Genomic DNA, 22,323 nt, shown 5'->3' with positions numbered 1-22,323 from the left:
TTAACTGCATGCCAAAACGTTAATAGTAAAGAGGTAAAACAAGTGTATCCAATGTTCCAACCCATCATAGTAGATCTATGAACAATACAACCATAAATAAATAAAAAATGGTTAGGTTTGAGCTGCCTTTCAACTCATTTATAAGCAAACAAAAGAACTTAATATAAATACAGACCCTTCTTTGATGTTTCCTTTCACTTATCTTTTCTTTTCATTATCAATGCAACATATTGTTTGACTTTTTCTCTTCCTCTTTCTTTTTTTTTTGGGGGTGGGGGGGTGTTTATATAAAGAAGCGGTTGTCACTGCTCACATTATAGAAAAAACCTCTGCTCTATTGTGCATAGCAATACACTATTTATACCAAATAAAAGGCTAAGATTAAAAGTTTAATTTTAAAATTTTAAAAGTCCAAAATAACCTTTTAGTTTCTTTGTTTTCTCAACCTTTTATTTGTATAATGTGCACTGTTATGCACAGCAGAGGATGTTTACTCAAAAGAATTAGTCAACCAACTTACATCGCACCTACAAGACTGCAAAATTCTCAATTGCTTGAATGCAGTTTTAGTGCCAAGAAGAAGTACAAAGGTGTGCAGATCCCTATCTTGCATCATCTAGTTTCGTGTGTGAGAATGTCGACATAGATTGGTCATCTATATTAGAAAATAAATGAAAAGAAATTTGAGTTCATTGATAATTGTTTTGTTTTTAATATCCCTAGTGAAGAGTTCTAAATATCTTGGTCTTAAAAATGTCAGAAATTTATTTGTTGTAGAAATTCGTCACACATTCCACCTTGAAGAACCCACTCCCCAATTTCTTGCAATAGCAGTTGAATTTTTGAGATTTAGTTAGGAGAAGGACCTAAAAATTCCAAGGTCTTCACTTGCAGATGGGAGGTTTATTGAATTTAAAGTCAAGAACAAAAAAGATGAACCTCATGCATCAAGCGGAGAAGGATATACCTCCTCCATTCACAAACACATTTGTTGAAGCTTTTTACAAGGAATTTTACATCACAAACAGGAGAAAAAATCTAAAAAATATCTTACCATGATATTTGTGATGAAACGTGCCAGAGCTATTAACCGGATGCTACTAACTGAAAGTTGGCTTGTATCCAATGGTAAATACCAAGGAAGAGGTGATTCCGCGGAAAGATTCTTCTCCCACACAATCTTTTAGTTCGAAAAGACCATACATTAGTAAGATCGTCTACTTTATTCAACATTAGATGAAAATACTAATTAATAGCAAATTGACCAGGGCGGAACCATGATTCAATATTAGGGGGGGCGAAGAATGGAAGTCCAAATTGGGGAAACATCAATGGTTTTTCGCCACACATATTGTGTGGGTCCTTATAAGACCTATTTCACATATATTTTGTGGGGCCCACACATATTTGATAAAAATAGGTATATTATTGATAATGATATATATATTTTTTTTTCAACAAGATATAGGTAAATTAAAGCATTAGTAAAAAAAAATACACATGGCTTCAACCCTAAAAAATCAGATGCAAATCAAATTTGTTTTTATTTTTTAAAAAGGTAAGAGATGCAAACCAATGGTACTTAGGTACCTTACTAACTATAAACATTTTATTTATAATATAAAATTAAATAGAAAAATTTGTAGATAAAATAAAGAAACAAAGAAAATAAAATTTAATAAAGAATAACAAAAAAAGAAAAAAAAGAGAAACAATGAATAAATTGAGAAAGAAAAAGAGTACCTAATTGTGGGGAATATTTTTTTCCAAAATTTTCTTTAACCCATGCTTATAAAAAGGGAAGAATAAATGGGAAGAAAGAAATAGAAGAGAATAAAAGGAAAAAAAGAGGAGAGAGAATAAATAGAAATTGAGGAGTAAATTTCTAATTATAAATGACATTTTGAATGTCTAATAAGATTTTTTTTTCTTCATAAATTTCCTTTAATCCATGTTTATAGAAAGAGATGAGAATAAATAGGAAGAAAAGATGTGAGAGAGAAGAGTGAGGAGAATAATTAACTAGAGATGATTATTTTACATTTAAAAATTATTCTTAATAGGGTAAATATCATTTACCTCCCCTCTTAGATGGACAAATAGCATTTACACCCCCTCTTAGTTGGATAATATCACTTACCTCCCCTCTTACCTAGCAAATATATCAAACACCTCCCCTCTGTTAACTTTCTTGGTTAAATTTAACTTTTACCGTTAAATATTTTTCTAAAACCCCAAACTACCCTTAACGAAAAATATTTTTTATTTTAAACCCTAAATTATAGTAATTACCCTAGCAGTTAAAATACTAAATTACCCTCAATAAAAATAATTATTAAAAACCAAAACATCATAGTTAAAACCCAATTATAATTAATTATTAAAAGCCCAACATACCTTTTTTTGTTTTAAAATTTTTTTATCAAACAATTAAAAAAAACCAAAAATAGTAGTACGTGTTTGATTTTATCAATACACCTTTTTTTTTTTTAATTGCATTTTTAATTTTACTTGATAGTAGTATGTGTTTTTTTAATTGTTTGATAAAATATAAAAAAAGAAGGGTATGTTGGGCTTTTAATAATTAAAGATAATTTGGGTTTTAACTATGGTGTTTTGATTTTTAATAATTATTTTAATTGAATGTAATTTAGTATTTTTACTGTTAAGTTGATTACCATAATTTAGGGTTTAAAATAAAAAATATTTTTAGTTAAGGGTAGTTTGGGGTTTTAGAAAAATATTTAACGGTAAAAGTTAAATTTTAACCGAGAAAGTTAACAGAGGAGAGGTGTTTGATATATTTGCTAGGTAAGAGGGGAGGTAAGTGATATTATCCAACTAAGAGGGGGTGCAAGTGCTATTTGTCCAGCTAAGAGGGGAGGTAAGTGATATTTACCCTTCTCAATATGGGTGGGGGGGGGCAGATTGTGACATTTCACATGTGAGAAGAGAAAAAAGTGGAAAAATGAAAGAAATTAGTATAGAAAATCCTATATTAAAGGAATTAATAAAAAAATTGAAAAATCCGGGGGGGGGGGGGGGCATGGGCCCCCGGCCCCTTAGTGGGTCCGCCCCTGAAATCGACCGTGGTAGTCACATGAATTCCGGCAAGTTTGAGTGCCTGCAAGGCCATTACCAACTGCAATTCATTCCTATATCAATGAACATATATTAACATAATTAAGCATACAAATCGATAGGAAACAAATGCAATTAAGTGTGTATCTTTCAGTACGTCTCCTTGATTCTTTGGTGTTTTAGGTTGTTGGGATTAAAAAACAAAATCAGTCAACCACAACACATAAGCAACAAAACACTAATCTGGCTTTAAAACTTTGTAGATCACTTTGTAGCATTCAAGCTATTCCACTGGAAACAGAAGAAACAAAGAGTAAATTAGAAGATGGAAAACCTTACATTGAACCAAGATGATTGCTCTGAGAAATGAAAACGATGATTTCTGAAAGATTTATCATATCTGGTTGCATATAGTGCATCATAAGTGGTTAGGAAATGGTATATTCATGAAGTCAACCGGAATCCCCATATAACATTGATCATTATTAGTCAGGAAATCAGGATTGGTGGAGTAAAGAAAAGCTCCACAAACATTTCCTCTCCAAAATCAGAGCAATAAGCAAGAAACTGAACTACAAAGTCAGAAGAGCACAAAGAACTAGAGCGAACAAGAGAGAGAACGAGAGAGAATAAGGCTTGCGGGGCGAGAATGTTGAAAACGACAACCATGAAATAGAGGAATCAGTTTCAAGGGAGAGATATTGGATGGAATTGGTTGCTAGAATTGATTGACATTTTTGTCCTTTGCAAAATTTAAAATACCCACTTTCTAATACTTATATTACAAGTATTTGTAGTTGTAAAATAGGAGAGAGAATAAGGCTTGAGGGGTGAGAATGTTGGAAACGACAACCGCGGAATAGAGGAATCGGTTTCAAGGGCTCATATTGGATGGAATCGGTTGCTAGAATTGATTGACATTTTTGTCCTTTGAAAATTTTAAAAATACCCACTTTCTAATACTTATATTACAAGTATTTGTAGTGGTAAAATAGGATAATATGGTAGACTAATAAAAAATAGTTCACCAAAAAAGGACTCATAAGAAAATGTTAAAAAAATTTAACGGACAATATTGTCCTAAAGAATAATGAAAATATATAATTTCAACTAAATATATGAAAACTCTTTGTAAAATAGAAGTAAATAATTTTATTTAATGAAACATTAAGAAAAAAGATAAAAAATGTACAAAAAATTAAATAGACAACATTGCTCTAAAGAACAATGAAAATATTTTATTGCGTTTTATTGGGGAAAAAATCATTTGCTGTGCACATCTCCCTGCTGTGCGCACAGCAGTGCAGCACCACAACTTGACACATGGCGTATTCTTAATAAACGGTTCAGATTAGAAGGTATGGTTTTAAGTGAAAGTAACCCATCTTATGACCTGTTTTAAAAAAAAAAAAAATAAACCCATTTTTGAGACCCGGTTTTAAATATGGTTGTCTTTTCATTTTTCTTCCATCATTCCTGCAAGAAAGCTTCTTCCTTCCATCAACAATCTCATCAAAGAAATCATCAAGCTGCCCAATAAGCTTTCAATCCCAGATCTCAGAACCCCAAAAGATCCCTTAAGTTTTCCATACTTTCCCGTATTCAAACTTCAGATTCAGAGTCTGCTACTCCCTGAGTAGCCTCTTTTCAAGTTCTGCTCTTAGCTCATCCATAGCTACCCTTGCCCTTCTGAACTCGTTCAAAAAAGATCCCTGGTCTCCCATCGATCCGATTGATCTCAGTTGCTACTCTCTGTTGTAACCTTGACATGGACTCCATGAAAGCCGATCCAAAGAACAAGCAACTCTCATAACCTCCTCGTCTGAAGCTTGATTCTGGCCAACAGTAAACCAATCCATAGAGCAAGATCATCAGAAGAAGTGAACTCACGTTCCTCATTGCATACAGAACGGCACAAAAACCATAGTACCCATTGAACCTAGATTCAATCGAGACCTTCTCATCCAACCTGAGAGATAGGGGTTGGATTCTGTTCTCCATTGAAGCCCTGTTCTCTTATTCCAAACCCACGACTTCTCTGCAACATCCTGAGATTGCCCTGCTAATCTGTATCATCAAAACATTTAAAGAAAAAACATTTGAATGGGTTTCGATTAGAAAGCAAAGGGCTCAGATTACGGTGACCCTCGAGGTTGAAGGTTGAAGCAACCTCAGCTCCAGCAGAATAGTAATTTTCCATGCCTAAATTTTTTGCCTTGAGGACATTACAAGCTTCCCAAAGCCTTGAAGTTTCATCCATGTACTCGTCTAACCATTTAGAAGATGGAAGAAAAATGAAAATAAATTTGGACAACCATATTTAGAACCGGGTCTTAAAAATGATTTTTTTTTTTTTTTTTTTTTTTGTTAAAATGGGTCATAAGATGAGTCACTTTCACTTAAAACCATGCCTTCTAATCTGAGCTGTTTATTAAGAATACGCCATGTGTCAAGTTGTGGTGCCGCACTGCTGGGCACAGTAGGGAGATGTGCACAGCAGAGGATTTTGTTCCGTTTTATTGTGCTTACTGATTCATAAATCGTGTGAATTCTTTAAAAAAAAAAAATCGTATGAACTCTTTTGGAAAAAAATTGTGTTTCTTAATTTTATTTTGTAAGTTAAAAAAAAAAACTATAGAAATGATATCAATAACTTGTAAGATAAAGAAGAAAAAAAATGAAATGAAATGACAATTAACACATAGAATGTTAGACATTTGAATAAAAATAAAGGATATAATAGTCTAGATTTGTCATAAAAGAAGAGTACATGCTTTTATATGGTACCATATATATATGACCCTACTTTATGGGCTTACGAGTCCACTCTATTTTCAATTCAATTTAATTCCATCTTTGCCGACCAAAAAAAACAAAATTAATTCCATCTTTGTAGGTCTCACAAGTGATGTCTATTTTTTTTTGTCCGACTAAAATATTAATTGAAATCTAATTCTATTTAAATTATCATTTAATTATAGTCAAACTATTGTGTTAAACTATTTTAACATATAGTCCTACCACCCAAATTTTTTAATAATCTTGAGAATTGAAACATTTCAATACAAAATAATAAAATAATAATATAAAAAAAAATACAAGGCACACATTAAGGCAAACTCTGTCTTATCATTGATTAATTATTGGGTGGCCACATTAAATTTCTAGGAATACAATTTGCCTTGTTTTGTTAATGAAAAATTAAATAAATATTTTATTTTTCTTTTTTTTTTGGTAAAAAAATAAATATATTATGAAAGATAGAAATTTCGTCATTCAATATGTAAGCATGAGCAGCTTAAGTCATAGACATTTTTTCTTTTCTTTGCAGGTAAGAAAAAGCAAGTCAAAGGCAGTGGACGCCAATCACAAACATCAAACGTGGAAGCCACCTTCTCCCTTGTTAGCTCTACTGGTTTCTATAAATTACCTTTATGACTATTCAAATTTTCCAGCAGCAAAAGCGTTCCTACTTCACTTCTAGGAGAAATCGAAGATGAAAGACACCATAGTTCTCTTTCCAATCCCTGCCGTCGGCCATCTAGTCTCCATGGTTGAGCTGGGCAAGCTTATCCTTCGCCACTACAACCAACGTTTCTCTGTCACAGTCCTCATACCAGCCAACCCTTTTCAAAGAGCCGCCATCGATCCTTACATTGACAATGTCAATCGCACCCACCCTTCAATGATCTTCCATCGCTTGCCTGCTCCTACCAGCCCTTCTTCCCTTCCACCATCATCAGATTTCAACCCATTAGCCAAGCTCTTTGAATCAATTCGTCTTGGCAACCCTGACCTTCTCCAAACCCTTCAAACTATCTCTGAAACATCTTCCATTGCAGCCCTTGTGATTGATTTATTCTGTAACCAAGCAACCCCTGTTGCCACCGAGCTGAACATCCCTCTTTATTATTACTTTCCCTCTGGAGCCTCTGCTGTTGCACTAATTGCTCACATCCCTGTCCTTCATAACCAGATGAATAAGAGCTTCAGAGAGATTGATCAGGGGACTGTTTTTCGAATCCCAGGATTGCCTCCGATTCAAGCTTCTCAAGTGCCTCCAACTTTAAGGGATCGGAATAGCATGGTTTACAATATGACGATGGATCTGGCTAAGAATATCCCAAAATCAAGGGGAAATATAATAAACACCTTTGATGCACTAGAGCCGACAGCAATCGATGCGGTCAGGAATCTAGCGCCGGCCGTTTTCTGTGTTGGACCATTGCTTGCAGAACCCAAAAATCAATCTGCTACGGCGGATTGTTTGTCATGGCTTGATACGCAACCGAGTAGGAGCGTCGTGTTCTTGTGTTTTGGCAGCATGGGAGTTTTTTCAGTGAAGCAGATTGCAGAGATCGCCGTTGGGCTTGAGAGGAGTGGACAAAGGTTCTTGTGGGTGGTCAAGAACCCTGTAGCAAATGACGGTGGCAGAAAGCCGCCATCTGCCATGGATTTCGATCTTGAGGCTCTGATGCCTGAGGGATTTCTGGAGAGAACCAGAGACAGGGGTTTGGTGGTGAAGTCATGGGCGCCGCAAGTGGAGGTGCTGAGTCGAGAAGCGGTGGGTGGATTCGTGACTCACTGCGGATGGAACTCGGTTTTAGAAGCTGTGACTGCTGGGGTGCCAATGGTGGCTTGGCCGCTCTATGCAGAGCAGCCTCTGAATAAGGTTGTTTTGGTGGAAGATATGAAGGTGGCGTTGCCAATGGAGGCGGCAGAGGAAGATGGGTTTGTCGTCGCCGACGAGGTTGAGAAGCGAGTTAGAATGTTGATGGACTCGGAGGAGGGTAGAGAAATCCGGAATCGCTGTGGACAGACGAAGGACAAGGCTTTGGCTGCGTGGGCAGAAGGTGGCTCTTCTCAGATTGCTTTTGGTGACCTCGTTGAGTCATGGAACCGCTGATAACTAGGAATGGTCAAATCCCTATTCATTGTTTAGATTCACATCTTCTGTAATTCTTTTTCTTACAATTCCCTAAAACAAAGTTATAGGATTGTGCCACGTGACATTGAAGTAATCCAAATGTTACCCAACAAACTAGAGTTTAAATAAAATTCAAATTTATGGATGGACGTGCCCTAGAAGAGGATGGTTTAAGTGCAACACGGATGTTGCTGTGAATGTGAATGAGTGTTACGCTCAATTAGCTAGGGTGATTCGGGATCAAGTAAGCCTATTCAGAGGAGGATTTGCATTGGATATGAGAGTATGACCACTCCAAATAGAATCAGACTCATTGAAGGCCATAAGGTTATTGGACCCAGAAGTTAACGAACAAAGATCGATGGGAAGATTAGTTGCTAAAATTCGTAGCCTATATACTTCTCGAGGCCATGTTAGAATTTTGTCATGTAAGGCGTCAAAATAACATGACTTGCTGATTGCTTATCTAAGAAGGGGATATTTGGAAGAGAGGTTCTAGTCTTTTTCAATGATCCACCACAAGAAATGATAGACATCCTCAGAGAGGATGTTCTTAAGAGTTGTGCTTTAGTTTGATTTGATTTTGTTTTCTAGATCTTTGACCCCGTTTTGTAAAAAAAAAAAAAAAATTTAATTTAGTTTAAATTGGATAACCATTGGATTACTTAAATACCACATGGCACAATCCTTATGAGGGAATTATTGAGAATTGCAAGGAAATGAATTATAGAGGATGTGAATCTTGTTATCTTCTGATTTTTATTTTTTTATTTATTTTTTATTCACATCAATTCCACGGTTTTGATGCGCTGGAAAACCTTAGGTTTAATCAAACCCTAAATTCATCCCATATAAGAATTGAATATGAACCAAAGGCGAACACTATTATCTTTTCGTTTTAGAATTCTCATTTGATTTCATAAGAAAAGAAATCAAACTCAAGTGTATATAATGATTATGGGACTCAAGATGAAATTTAATCCTGGTCCGTCATAAATAGACCATCCATTTCCCTTTAAATGAGTGACACGTGTTCATCAAACACATCTAAAGGTTCAGATTAAATTAAAATAAAATAATTTCTATCCTCTAAATCTTACCTCGATCTTTAGATGTGATTGATGGACATGTGTCCTTCATCCAAAAGGAAATGAATTGTCTATTTATTTGTTAGAAATGGACCTTATAAAAATCTGACTCAAGATGTGATTTATAACATAAATCATTACCCCAGAAATAAAATTATAAATTTATAACATAAATCTCTAATCTTAAGAAACCCAACGGGATGAACAACAATTTTATTTAGGAATTTGGGTTCTAACTCGAACAATATCTATGTTTAATTCATCTAGCACACTCCTTACGGAGAAAACCCCAACAAGAAAGTAATAAGAAGGATCACTTGGAGTAAAACCCCAATAAGAAAAGAATAGGAATTATTATTAGGAGTATCAGAAAATCACAAGAGTGAAGAACTCAATTAAAACTTTTTGTGTAAAAAATAGATCTATTGAAAGAAGAACTCTTAGGAGCACTAAAATTATAGTTTTATTTTTTTTTGTTGATAAATAACTCTTCATTCATGAACTAAGAAAAATACAAACCCACAAAAGAAAGGAAAATACAACAGATAAGTGCATGAAAACACAAGGTTCGATCCGAACAAATGAGCGAAAATGACCAAACTGTCGTATATGCAATAGACAGGGTCATCCAAGCTAAGGGATGGGTCAAGCCCAAGAAACCCTTAGAACAGCTGTAATCAATACTGTAAGAATATTTCTATCCAAGATCGCATAGATCGACTAAAAACACCTTAGTATGATAATGACACAAGATGATGATGAACATACCTTTCTAGGATTCATTGGAAACGAAGTGCAGCGGAATATCTTCTTTTGTCTCCCACTAGGAACGAACTTGAGGTGGAAGTTGATTCTATGATCAACTTGATTCTGGATCTTCTCCTCTAAACTCCTCCCTGTTCACTGGCTTGATGGTATATCATTTCTGACTAAGCAGATGTGATTACTATTAGGGTTAGAGGAGGGACTTAGCATCTTTTATATAGGCAAATCCGTTAGATCGTCCATCAAGATCTAACGATCCCTATTAGTCCACACTAGCCAGTCCATATAAGAGTTATAGTAACCGTATATTACCCATATCAAACCAATAAGAAACCAAATCAAAGTGTAACACAATCAATGAAGCCCACCTTATGTGGAATATTAAATTAATATTCTAACAATACAACAGAAGTTAATCACCAACACCCACATAAGGGGGAACACACAAAAAATACGAGAATTTACATGCTAGAAGGGCGAACACAAAACACGCCATAAAGGAGGACACAAAACACGCCACAAGGGTGGAACCATGGTTGTCGCGCAGGGAGCAACAATATTGCCGAGAAGGTCTGGCCTACCATCCATCACTGCGGTAGAGGCGTACCTGTAAAGCCCGCCGCAGAAGAACTTGGACTCAGATCTTGGTTGTTTTGAGGTATGCACCAAATCTCCTTGCAACCAGAATTTTTTTTCTTTTTTAAACCAAAAAAAAAAAAAAGGAGAAAAGAGAAGTGGGAGCAAACAAATGGAACCAGAGAAGGGAGAGACGGAGAACGGAGGCGGGATGACGAAGACAGAGATGGAAATGGGTGAGGAGCAAAAGCCGGAGACGGGAAAGACAAAGACGGGAGAGACAGGGGAGGAGAGTTTGGAAACAGATATGGTTTTCGAACCAGAGAAGGAGAAGACAAAATCAGAGAAGGAGAAGACAAAATAGGAAAGAAAGAAAAAAATTCTGATATGAAGTTCAGCTTCGAGCAGAGGAGGGAAGGGAAGAAGGTGGGAAGAGGAGGAGAGGAGAGAGAAACGGAGGCGGAGAGACTGCAGAGGCAGAGTCTCTCCGCCTCAAACGGCGCATTGTTGGGGAGCGTTCAGCGTGGGCGGGAGACTAGGGTTTTCGGGAGACTGTCAAAGAGGTCTCATACTAAAATTATAGTCTTAGAAGCCACTAATTGGTAATAGGCCAAAGCTCGATTGAAAGACTTGGACAAAAAATCAATAACAATACTGAAGTTCCTTAGAAATTTAATTTAATTGAACAATTAGAGAAATGAATCATTTGTCCTTTTCTTTTCTTTTCTTTTTTTCTTGTACGAAGTGAATTCATTCAATCAAAGAAACGAGAGAAACACGTGGGGACACAAGTTGGATCGTCCAACTACAGAGTGGTAATTGGCCAAGATGTCGCTCTCGGGGACAACAATGCCACCTTTGACATTGCATTGACCTATCTAGGAACAGAGAAAAACTACAAGAATTAAAGGCTGCTAATGAACAAAGGATGTCTGAAATCAATGGTTGAGTACTTAGGGGAGGTATTTTTGAGGTATCTCTGAGAAGTGTAATCAACTCCATGTTATTTGCTTCAAAAATCACATTGGTCAAGGCCAGATCAATTGTTGTCTCGACTCCTTCACACATGGCGAGAGCCTCTCCATCCAATATGTCCACAAACAACATAGGGATAGACCTTACAAGCAATGACACTCCCTCTTGCTCTCTTATAGCTACTCCCACACCTGACTTACCATTGGTCCTATTCCTTACTGCATCTGTTGTATTTATTTTGGAGAAGCCACCTTTTTTTTTTTTTTTTTTTTTTTTTTTTTTTTTTTGGTGGGGGGGGGGGGGGGGTTCATGAATGATTAAAGTGCTATCTAACCCCAACTTGACCAATCACTTGAGTTTTACTCTCCAAAAATTTGTTTGCAAATCGAACAACCTTCTCTATCAGCTCCCTTGGTTATGGATTCGCTCCCTTAAAAACTCTCTGCTGTGCATAGCAGTGCACCACCACAGCGCGCCACATGGGATATGCTAAAAAAAGGGCTAAGATTAAAATTTTGATTTTAAGTGAAGGAAACCCAGTTTTGAGACCCATTTGCTAAATACCCACCCATTTTTAAAAAACCCAGTTCAAACACTACCCACATCAGAGATAGCAATTGGAAAACTAAGAACGATTACACATGAATCACATCATCTCTCTCACTTCAAGCACATATGGAGTTTTGAAACTCCATCAAGAATCCATGGAAGAAACTATCACGATGTCTCTTCCTTCTCTTATGTCCCAAAATTTCAGAAGGAAATAAAACATTCAGAAGTCATCAACGCTTGGAAATTGATGGAAGATCTAGCAAACGAATCACCAATTTCGACCCAGAACAAGAAAAGCCCCAAATCATGAGTTGTAGAATTTTTCCTTCAAATCACGAGTTGCAGAATTTTTCCCAATTTCAACCCAAAACAAGAAAAGCCCCGAATCACACGTTGCAGAATTTTATTCTTCTTCTTCAAATCACGAGTTGCAGAAATTTTCCTTTCTTCTTCTTCAAATCACGAGTTGTAGAATTTTTCCCTTCTTCTTCCCAGAACAAGAAAAGCCCCGAATCACGAATCCTCTGCTCCTTTTGGTTTCTGAAAGGTTTGGATTCTGTTCATCATCTTATTCGTTTTTTCTCCACAGTTTCTTCTCTTTTCTGATTGAGAAATCATGGCAGACTAATTTTGCACCGCCGCTTCATCATGAAACCAACTTTAGTTTTTCTTCTGAAGACTCTGGCACCTGGGTACCTAAAGTTCCTCAGGCTCCTCCTTTTTCAGCAACAGCGACATCGATTTGTACAATGGTTTCAAGTTGTCGAATCAAGCAAGCAATCTCACCGGTAACAAGCGAATGAAAGAGAAGAAGGTGGGTCACAAAACGGGTTAATTTATTTTTCTGTTAAAAGGGGTCAGAAGGTGGGTCAATTTCACTTAAAATCCTCCTTCTAATCTGAATCATTTTTTTCCAAAAAAATAAGTCAAAGGCAGTGGACGCCAATCACATACATCAAAAGTGGAAGGCACCTTCTCCCTTGTTAGCTCAACTGGTTTCTATAAATTACCTTTAATGACGATTCAAATTTTACAGCAGCAAAAGCGTTCCTACTTCACTTCTAGGAGAAATCGAAGATGAAAGACACCATAGTTCTCTTTCCAATCCCTGCCGCCGGCCATCTAGTCTCCATGGTTCAGCTGGGCAAGCTTATCCTTCGCCACTACAACCAACGTTTCTCTGTCACAGTCCTCATACCAGCCAACCCTTTTCAAAGCGCCGCCATGGATCCTTACATTGACAATGTCAGTCGCACCCACCCTTCAATGATCTTCCATTGCTTGCCTGCTCCTACCAGCCCTTCTTCCCTTCCACCGTCATCAGATTTCAACCCATTAGCCATGCTCTTTGAATCAATTCGTCTTGGCAACCCAGGCCTTCTCCAAACCCTTCAAACTATCTCTAAAACATCTTCCATTGCAGCCCTTGTGATTGATTTCTTATGTAACCAAGCAACCCCTGTTGCCACCGAGCTGAACATCCCTCTTTATTATTACTTTCCCTCTGGAGCCTCTGCTGTTGCACTAATTGCTCACCTCCCTGTCCTTCATAACCAGATGGATAAGAGCTTCAGAGAGATTGATCAGGGGACTGTTTTTCGAATCCCAGGATTGCCTCCGATTCAAGCTTCTCAAGTGCCTCCAACTTTAAGGGATCGGAATTGCATGGTTTACAATATGACGATGGATCTGGCTAAGAATATCCCGGAATCAAGGGGAATTATAATAAATACCTTTCTTGCACTAGAGCCCAAAGCAATTAATGTGGTCGGGAATCTAGGGCCGCCCGTTTTCTGTGTTGGACCATTGCTTGCAGAACCCAAAAATCAATATGTTACGGCGGATTGTTTGTCATGGCTTGATACGCAACCGAGTAGGAGCGTCGTGTTCTTGTGTTTTGGGAGCATGGGAGTTTTTTCAGTGAAGCAGATTGAAGACATCGCTGTTGGGCTTGAGAGGAGTGGACAAAGGTTCTTGTGGGTGATCAAGAACCTTGTAGCAAATGACGGTGGCAGAAAGCCGCCATCTGTCATGGATTTCGATCTTGAGGCTCTGATGCCTGAGGGATTTCTGGAGAGGACCAGAGACAGGGGTTTGGTGGTGAAGACATGGGCACCGCAAGTGGAGGTGCTGAGTCGAGAAGCGGTGGGTGGATTCGTGACTCATTGCGGATGGAACTCGGTTTTAGAAGCTGTGACTGCTGGGGTGCCAATGGTGGCTTGGCCGCTCTATGCAGAGCAGCTTCTGAATAAGGTTATTTTGGTGGAAGATATGAAGGTGGCGTTGCCAATGGAGGCGGCGGAGGAAGATGGGTTTGTTGTCGCTGCCGAGGTTGAGAAGCGAGTCAGAATGTTGATGGACTCGGAGGAGGGTAGAGAAATCCGGAATCGCTGTCGACAGATGAAGAACAGGGCTTTGGCTGCTCGGTCTGAACGGGGCTCTTCTCGGACTGATTTTGATAACCTTGTTGAGTCATGGAACTGCTGGTACCGCCGGTACCGCTGGTAACTCGGAATGGTCAAATCCCTGTTCATTGTTTGGGTTCTTTCGTTTCGTTTCGTTTTTTTTCTTTCTTTTTCACATCAATTCCACCGTTTGATGCGCTGGAAAACTTTAAGTTTAATCAAACCCTAAATTCATCGGATGTAAGAATTGTATAGGAGAAGCAATGGAACCAAAGCTCTAACACTCATATCTTTTCGTTTTAGAATTCTCATTTGATTTCATAAGAAAAGAAATCAAATTCAAGTGTATTCAATGACTACTCGACCCAAGATGAATTTTTACCAGGTTCTATTAGAAATAGACCATCCATTTCTCTCTAGATGAAGGACATATGTCCATTAGTTATATTCAAAAGTTCATATTAAATTAAAATAAAAAAATTTATATCATCTAAGTCTTACCTCAACCTTTGGATGTGACAGATGGACATGTGTACTTCATCTAAAAAAAAATGACTCTAATAAAAATTCGTCTCAAGATGTGATTTATAACATAAATCATTACCCCAGAAATAAAATTATAACATAAATCTCTAATCTTAAGAAACACAACGGGATGAGCAACAATTTTATTTAGGAATTTGGGTTCTAACTAGAACAATGTTTGTGTTTAATTCATCAAGCACACTCCTTACGGAGAAAACCCCAATAAGAAAAGAATAGGAAGGATTACTTGGAGTAAAACCCCAATAAGAAAAGAATAGGAATGATTCAGAAAATCACAAGAGTGAAGAATTCAATTAAAACTTTTTGTGTAAAAAATAGATCTATTGAAAGAAGAACTCTTACGAGCACTAAAATTATAGTCTTAGAAGCCACTAATTGGTAATAGGCCAAGGCTCGATTGAAAGACTTGGACAAAAAATCAATAACAACACTAGAGTTCCTTAGAAATTTAATTTAATTGAGCAAGTAGAGAAATGAATCATTTGTCCTTTTTTTCTTTTCTTTTTTTCTTTTCTCGTACAAAGTGAATTCATTCAATCAAAGAAACGAGAGAAACAAGTGGGGACACAAGTTGGATCGTCTAACTACGGAGTGGTAATTGGCCAAGATGTTGCTCTCAGGGACGACAATGCCACCTTTGCTAGAATATTAGACATTGCATTGGCCTCTCTAGGAACAAAGAAAAACTACAAGAATTAAAGGTTGCTGATGAACAAAGGATGTCTGAAATCAGTGGTTGAGTACTTAGGGGAGGTAGCTTTGAGGTATCTCTTAGAAGCGTAATCAACTCCATGTTATTTGCTTCAAAAATCACATTGGTCAAGGCCAGATCAATTGTTGTCTCGACTCCTTCACACATGGCGAGAGCCTCTCCATCCAATATGTCCACAAACAACATAGGGATAGATCTTACAAGCAATGACACTCCCTCTTGCTCTCTTATAGCTACTACCGCACCTGAGTTACCATTGGTCCTATTCCTTACTGCATCTGTATTTATTTTGGAGAAGCCACCTTGGGGGGAGGGGGTTCATGAATGATTAAACTGCTATGTAACCCCAACTTGACCAATCACTTGAGTTTTACTCTCCAAAAATTTGTGTGCAAATCGAACAACCTTCTCTATCACCTCCCTTGGTTATGGATTCACTCCCTTAAAAACTCTCTCATTACGGGCCAACCATATATGCCACAGAATGAAGGAAGCTAGACATTCTAATGTCTTCCCCTCTTTCTTGTCATGCTAATAGAAAGCTTTACATTGTTGAATCCAGTCAAATAAAGTCATACTTGGATTGAGGCCAAAGTGAATAGAGAGAGAGCTTCCAAACCGTACAACTCTTGCAAATTGGGAAGGCGAAAAAAGGTGCTCCACTGTTTCCACTTCCTCATCACAGAAAGTACAAATAGGATCAATGTTAATGTTTCTACATTAGAAGCCTTCTCCACAAGGCATACCATTTGCTATGGCACTCCATAGAAAGTTCCTAGTTTTTGGAAACATATGACAGTTCCATACCTTCTTCCATACATTTGTGGGAAACTCAGACCATGTGTTCAAATGTTAGGATGATTGATTGTCCTTCTTCTCTATCTTGCTCATTTACAAGGAGGTGATAAGTTGATTTAACTGAAAAAATGCCTCTTCTATCTTCAGCCCACTCCCACTTGTCTTCACTTGAAAACAATGAAAGATGAATCTCTAACATAGTTGTTGCCATATCAGGTTCAAAAGTCTTTCAATGAACACTCTCCTCCACACTCTATCAATTGGATGGATAAGTTGCTCGACTCTATAAATCTCATAGCCTGGCTTCAATAAGCGAAGTAAAATTTTGTTTCGATCAATGCCTGGCGCCCACCTTGAATTCCAAACCTCCAATCTATCACCTTTTCCTATCTTCCATTGGAGATCTATGTCTATCACCTTTCTTCCCTTAAGGATACTTCTCCATCCCCATGAAGGGTTACTTCCCAATCTATTTCCATAAAAGAGGTACGTAGATGGACAATAGATAGTTATCATCATTCTTGCAAATAAGGAATTAGGTTCTTGGAAAAACCTCCATGTAGCTTTTGATAGCAATTCTTTTGTTATGTAAAGAAGGGTCCCGTAGTCCATGTCACATCCACCCAACCGGTATCCAACCAACAAATACCCAAGGGAGTGATCCGCAGCCCAATAGATCAAGTCATCATAAACCAATCTACAAAATAGACTAATCATGGTCAAGAACAAATCAATGTTATAAATATAATTAATAAAATAAATCAAGTATTAGGGATCTCAAACTAAATCAGAGTGCGGAAGTGATCACATGACTAAAGTAATCAAACTAAAAGGAATAAACTAAGTCAAAATTCTAAGTCTTCTATTGTTTTGCGCTCTTCTCCAAATGTTTTTACATCAGCAACTTAGGGTTAGTGTCTAGCTTGTAGTCCCACCGGTGAATGAGGCGTCTTCTATCATTATTGATCGAGGCCATAATATTATTTCACACTAGTACTGGGATCTTACCACATGTCACAGCCAATTTCCATTGTTTCCTTAGCTGCATAATCAAGGAGAAAAGTCTCCAAACTCGTGCTCGAGATTTCTTCTTCACCTGCATAGACATCTAAAAACAACATATTCCTCGAATGGTGAACTTAAAAGATCTCAACGAGTAGTTCACAAACATATAATCATAATCACAGCGTAAGTCAAGTTATCGATCAATATAACATGATATGAAGGGAAATGCAACAATGCTACTAAACTCTAACTAATGCTAGTCTCTATATAGTAGACACCCATTTAGATAGGACACCAGCCTCCTCTGGGTAGGTCTTGTCACTCTAATCTCTCACAGGTTGGCTACCGGTCTTGAGATCCCAGGTAAGGGGTAAGGTCATCCATGTCGGATCATCACCATAGTCAGGGTTTAGGTCACCACTCTCTCACCACACCATTGGTCTGAGTACTAGCGTGTGTCATGGTATTACCTAACCCAATGTAAGTCATCTACTCTGTCATATCATTCTAGGTTCAGATACCTCCCCTATGGCACCAATCAATTCGGTTCAGTATATTTCCATGTCTAGAGTCAACGTGTCATATGGCTCCAACCAACTCGGACAATGCCTTCTCTTATTCCTATTGGTCATCCACATATAATGGGCAGGAACCTCTCATGTCCTCTTAAGGGTTGGTTACCGGTATTGAGCGTCCATGAGCCCAAGCTTATTATATGCAACCCTACCAATGAATGACCCCAACAAAGTGGTTGTGTCGTCTCATGGGGTGGTTATCGATCTTGAGCGACACCATCCCACACTACTGCCACAGATCACTCGGCCTCAATAACCCTGCTGATAGGGTATGACATGACGGGGTGCCTAACCTAGAGATATTCTCTAATCTATATGTTCATTCTAAGGTTCCTAGGGTAATGGATAAACCACAACCCCAAATCAAATCCTCTTTTATACTAATACAACAAGGCACCGATGGTTCATGTACACAATCATAATTTATAATTTCAAAGCATTACAAGAATGTAACATCTCTAAATAGCAGCATATAGGTGAATGTACAAGTAGAACATCACATTAAGAATTAGAAATAAGCGTAGGTAATGAATTCCCTAACTTTGTATTAGTTGTACTACTTAAAGAGAAACCAAAAAGTGTTTTAACACACCCCAAATAGTCCTACTTAGATGTTTGTTAAAGGTTAGAAACAACCCTCAAAGTTCCTATGTCAAAAATAGAAACAAAACTAAAATTGATAGGTAGCATCATGAATAGTAAAGGGTAGGGGTTGCCCAGAAGACCCTAACCATTCAACCTAGGGAGGGTATGGGTCGCCCAAACGGTACCCATATGGGTCACCCAGGAGACCCCTGCTGGGAGACCCAAGTCCGAAAACAGACAGGACTTGCTCTAAAACACAGTAAGCTTCAGGATTTAATTCTAAAACTCAATTAAATCAAGTAGAAACTTTGAATTCATCTACCGACCCATACCCCTGAAATTAATCCTGGGGCGATTTTCGAGGTGGTTCTTCCCTTGGCTCTTCTCCACTATTTAAACCACATTTAGGAGGGGTTCTTACCTAGTTTATGAGACCTTCCAAACGTGTCGTCATTGAACTCTTGATCTGCCTACCATATCTGTCAATGTTTGAGAAAGAATTTGTTTCGAACTTCCACAACTCACCAGCTTCATCAAGAACACCATCCAACTCCATTGGTTCTAGTCCCAATCCAATGATCTCTATTTGGATGGCCGACAGTTACCTTCTACCCGCACTCTGGGTTCTCGGACCTACAATATGGATTTTCGAGTTAGGATCATGGGAGATTTCACAATACAACTTGTCCCACCAAAATGAGTCTCACTCTCCCATAAGCCATCCACAAAGAGCTTAAATGCATATGTGATATCATCTCTGTAAGCTATTTGTCCCAGTGTCCTCTCTCCCCTTTGCAATTTTTGTCCACAATAATGTTAAATTTTTGCATATAAAGCATTGAATGAGCTAAGAATACACATGATAAAGGGATTTAAACCCTTAAATAACATTAAGTTCCTAGTCTTCCAAATACACCACATGAGAGAGCTCCATTTTTTTATCTAGATTATCCACATTACCATAATCTTTAAAAGAATACAAAATGAAGCTAATCCAATCATGTAGTATCACCATGAAAATTAGAACATCAACTCTATGAGGAGATAACCTCCAACACTCCTTAGCATGTGAACAATAAAGAAGGGCATGTCCAACATTCTTAATAGCTTAACCACAAAGAAGGCAAGTTTGGGAGCATTTTCTTCGAAATAAAGATTTTACAATTGCAAGAGCCCCATAAGATGTTTTCCAAGAAAATGTTCTCTTTGGGAATGTTGTAATTTTTCAAATTCTCTTCCAACAAAAAGAAGCAGAAGAAGAGGAGGAGATGTTACCTTGCAAATCGGTTTGTGCCATGCATTAACAATAAGCTGACCTTTCTATAACATTAATCTCCATGGGGGGAAATAAAGATGCTAAGGTCAATCTGTTCCAATGCAAAGTTCTAATCAATTAAACCATGCACCAAGGTAAGGGCATTTTGTTGGGGGGGGGGGGGGGGGGACACTAAGTATATAATGGAAAGGTAATGAAGGGATCCACTGATTCTTATAAATGTTAGTATGTAGACCATTTCCCACTTGCCTCAGTTTGCCTGTTTTAGAATTTTCCTTCGCGTTAATATGCTTCTCCAACCCCAAGAGCATGAACTGGGATAGTCTACCCTAGGCATTGATTTGCCTTTGAGATATTTGGCAGACATTACTTGGGCCCATAGGGTATTAGGATTGGTAAATAGTCTCCAGCGTTTTTTGGCCGACAAAGCTTTATTGAAACAATGAACATTTCTAAATCCTAAACCACCTTTTATTTTGCTTCTATAAAGAGTATCCCAGTTCACCCAGCGTATCCCTCTGCCCTAGTCATTCTTCCACCAAAAGTTCCTAATTTTGTGAGTCATGTATGACAAATTTCGTTAGGGATTAAGAAACAAGACATGTCATAGATTAGTAAGGCAAATGCAATTGCCTTAATCAAGATTTCTTTTCCCTCTGAAGATGAAAATTTTCCTTTTCTACCTGACCATTTAGAGGTTAGTCTATCTAAATGAAAGAGAAGGTTTGTACCTTAGACTTGCCAATGGAAGAAGGTAAACCAAGATAAGTCCTATGTGATTGTACCTCTTTCAACCCTAAAGCCAGCCCAATGTCAATTCTAAGATTGGAGGGGTTTTTCTTTGCTAAAAAGTACAGTCGATTTGTCAAGATAATGTGGCATTCTAATATTAATTTGTTTGTATTCCTGAAAAATAATAGTGATTCTATATGCATTTGAAGTGAGACAGGAGAGAATAACATAGAGTCATTAGGAAGAAAAAAAACAAATGATTAATATCAAGGCCAAGAAAAATTCTAATGCCTAGCAATCTTGGAATCCTCTATTGGAAATGAGTCTCTGGATGAGGGTCTCTTGGCACAATATGTAGATGTAAAGACTAAGAGGATAACCTTGCCTAATTTCCCTTTGAGGGATGAGGACACATGAAAGAGAGCCATTTCTTTTTATATGAAAAGAGACAGTGGTAATACATTGCATTACCTAATAAACCCATTGGTAGCAAACCCCAAATGTAATAATGTATACTCAATGATTGATCACTCTAACATGTCATATGCCTTACACAAGTCAAGTTTTAGAGCCATATATCCTGATTTGAATTGAGACTTCTTAAAGATACTCATGTTCCAAATAGATATCATCCGAAATCGCTCGACCTAGAAGAAAGGCACTTTAAGTTTGACTAATAATCGACCCCAAAATGGGCTTAAGACGATTAACCAAAATTTTGCTATTACTTTATAAGGAATGGCACAAAGAATAATGGGTCTGAAAATTCCAATATCTTGGAGGTTACTTTTCTTTGGGATGAGTGAAATGATAGTTTGTTTAGGCTTCTTAGCATGTGTCCTTATCGAAAGAAATGTTGTATCCCACAGTAAAGTTTTCCCCTATGGTATCCCAATGTCTTTGGAAGAACCTATCAAGTAAACCATCAATATTGTGAGCCTTTGACTCTTTCATTTGAAATAGGATGTTCTTTATTTCGTCAAGAAAAAATAAGGTGCACAAAGAGTTGTGTTGTCTGAAATTGAAATACGTTGAGACGTACTGAGAAGAAAGTTTTGAGAGGTGGTGGGGGAAGAAGATGTAAACAAAGAAGAGAAATGAGTGTAGACTTCAAACATAATCAAGTTCTCACCTTAGATCCAATGTCCCAAAGAATTCTTGAGCTTATGAATAGTGTTATTCCACCATCTCTGAGCTATGGAGGCATGAAAAACTAAGTATTCATGTCCCCTTTAGTAGCCAAAAAACTCTCAAACTCTAGTACCAAGATTTCTCTTCAGCTAGAAGAGCAGAGTCTAATTATTGCTTCAATTGCATTTCCTCTTGAATTGGGGAATTTGGAGGTGGTTCCTTTGAGGCATCTGAATGTGGCTTTACTCCAGACGAAGAGACTTGGTGCACAAGTCTTTCCCTTATGGTAGGAAAAATATTTTATTTTATTTTATATATATATTTTACTTTTCTTTTGCATGAGTTTTCATGCCTTCAATTTTTACCTTTTTCCTTTTTCGGTTGATGAGTTTTCATGCCTTCATTGAATTCAAAGGCTTCACCCATGAAAGGCACCATCTCCATTTTCCACGCATGTCGGTAAAGAACCAGTAGCCGTAGGGTTTTCTATAAATTGGTTTCTTTGACTAATCAAATTTTCATGCAGCATAATCATTCCTACTTGACTTTTGTTTCTCAGTTCATTGTTTTGTGCATAGAGTAAGAGAATCGAAG

General features: G+C 37.5%; 1 protein-coding gene and 2 pseudogenes across 1 annotated transcript; 2 read left to right on the top strand and 1 right to left on the bottom strand.

Annotated features, from left to right (window-relative positions):
• Positions 1-4,746: 4,746 nt before the first annotated feature.
• LOC149002068 (uncharacterized) lies at positions 4,747-5,341 on the bottom strand. Its single transcript, XM_089138628.1, has 3 exons — positions 5,221-5,341; positions 5,051-5,140; positions 4,747-4,916 (listed from the first exon to the last, which is right to left on the bottom strand). The coding sequence occupies exons 1-3, from the start codon at positions 5,339-5,341 to the stop codon at positions 4,747-4,749; spliced, it is 381 nt and encodes a 126-aa protein (XP_088994754.1).
• A 1,148-nt stretch (positions 5,342-6,489) lies between these two features.
• On the top strand, positions 6,490-8,484 carry LOC149002067 (UDP-glycosyltransferase 88F5 pseudogene; annotated as a pseudogene).
• A 4,489-nt stretch (positions 8,485-12,973) lies between these two features.
• Positions 12,974-14,472, top strand: LOC149002066 (UDP-glycosyltransferase 88F3 pseudogene; annotated as a pseudogene).
• The last annotated feature ends 7,851 nt before the right edge of the window (positions 14,473-22,323 follow it).

Source organism: Hakea prostrata, chromosome 10, assembly GCF_041222555.1.
Source record: "Hakea prostrata isolate BN-2017 chromosome 10, UWA_Hpros_2, whole genome shotgun sequence".
In the NCBI taxonomy this organism is placed as follows: Eukaryota; Viridiplantae; Streptophyta; class Magnoliopsida; order Proteales; family Proteaceae; genus Hakea; species Hakea prostrata.
Note: the sequence above shows the minus strand (reverse complement) of the source record. Positions and strands in the feature narration are given on the sequence as shown.

Bases quoted from the DNA above. Each gene is read 5' to 3' on its own strand.
- LOC149002068 (XM_089138628.1), bottom strand. From the start codon at position 5,341: ATGGATGAAACTTCAAGGCTTTGGGAAGCTTGTAATGTCCTCAAGGCA. The intron at 5,141-5,220 runs GTAATCTGAGCC...ACAGATTAGCAG, and splicing joins CTTCAACCTCGAGGGTCACC to GGCAATCTCAGGATGTTGCA. The intron at 4,917-5,050 runs GTTGGATGAGAA...ACTGTTGGCCAG, and splicing joins ATCCAACCCCTATCTCTCAG to AATCAAGCTTCAGACGAGGA.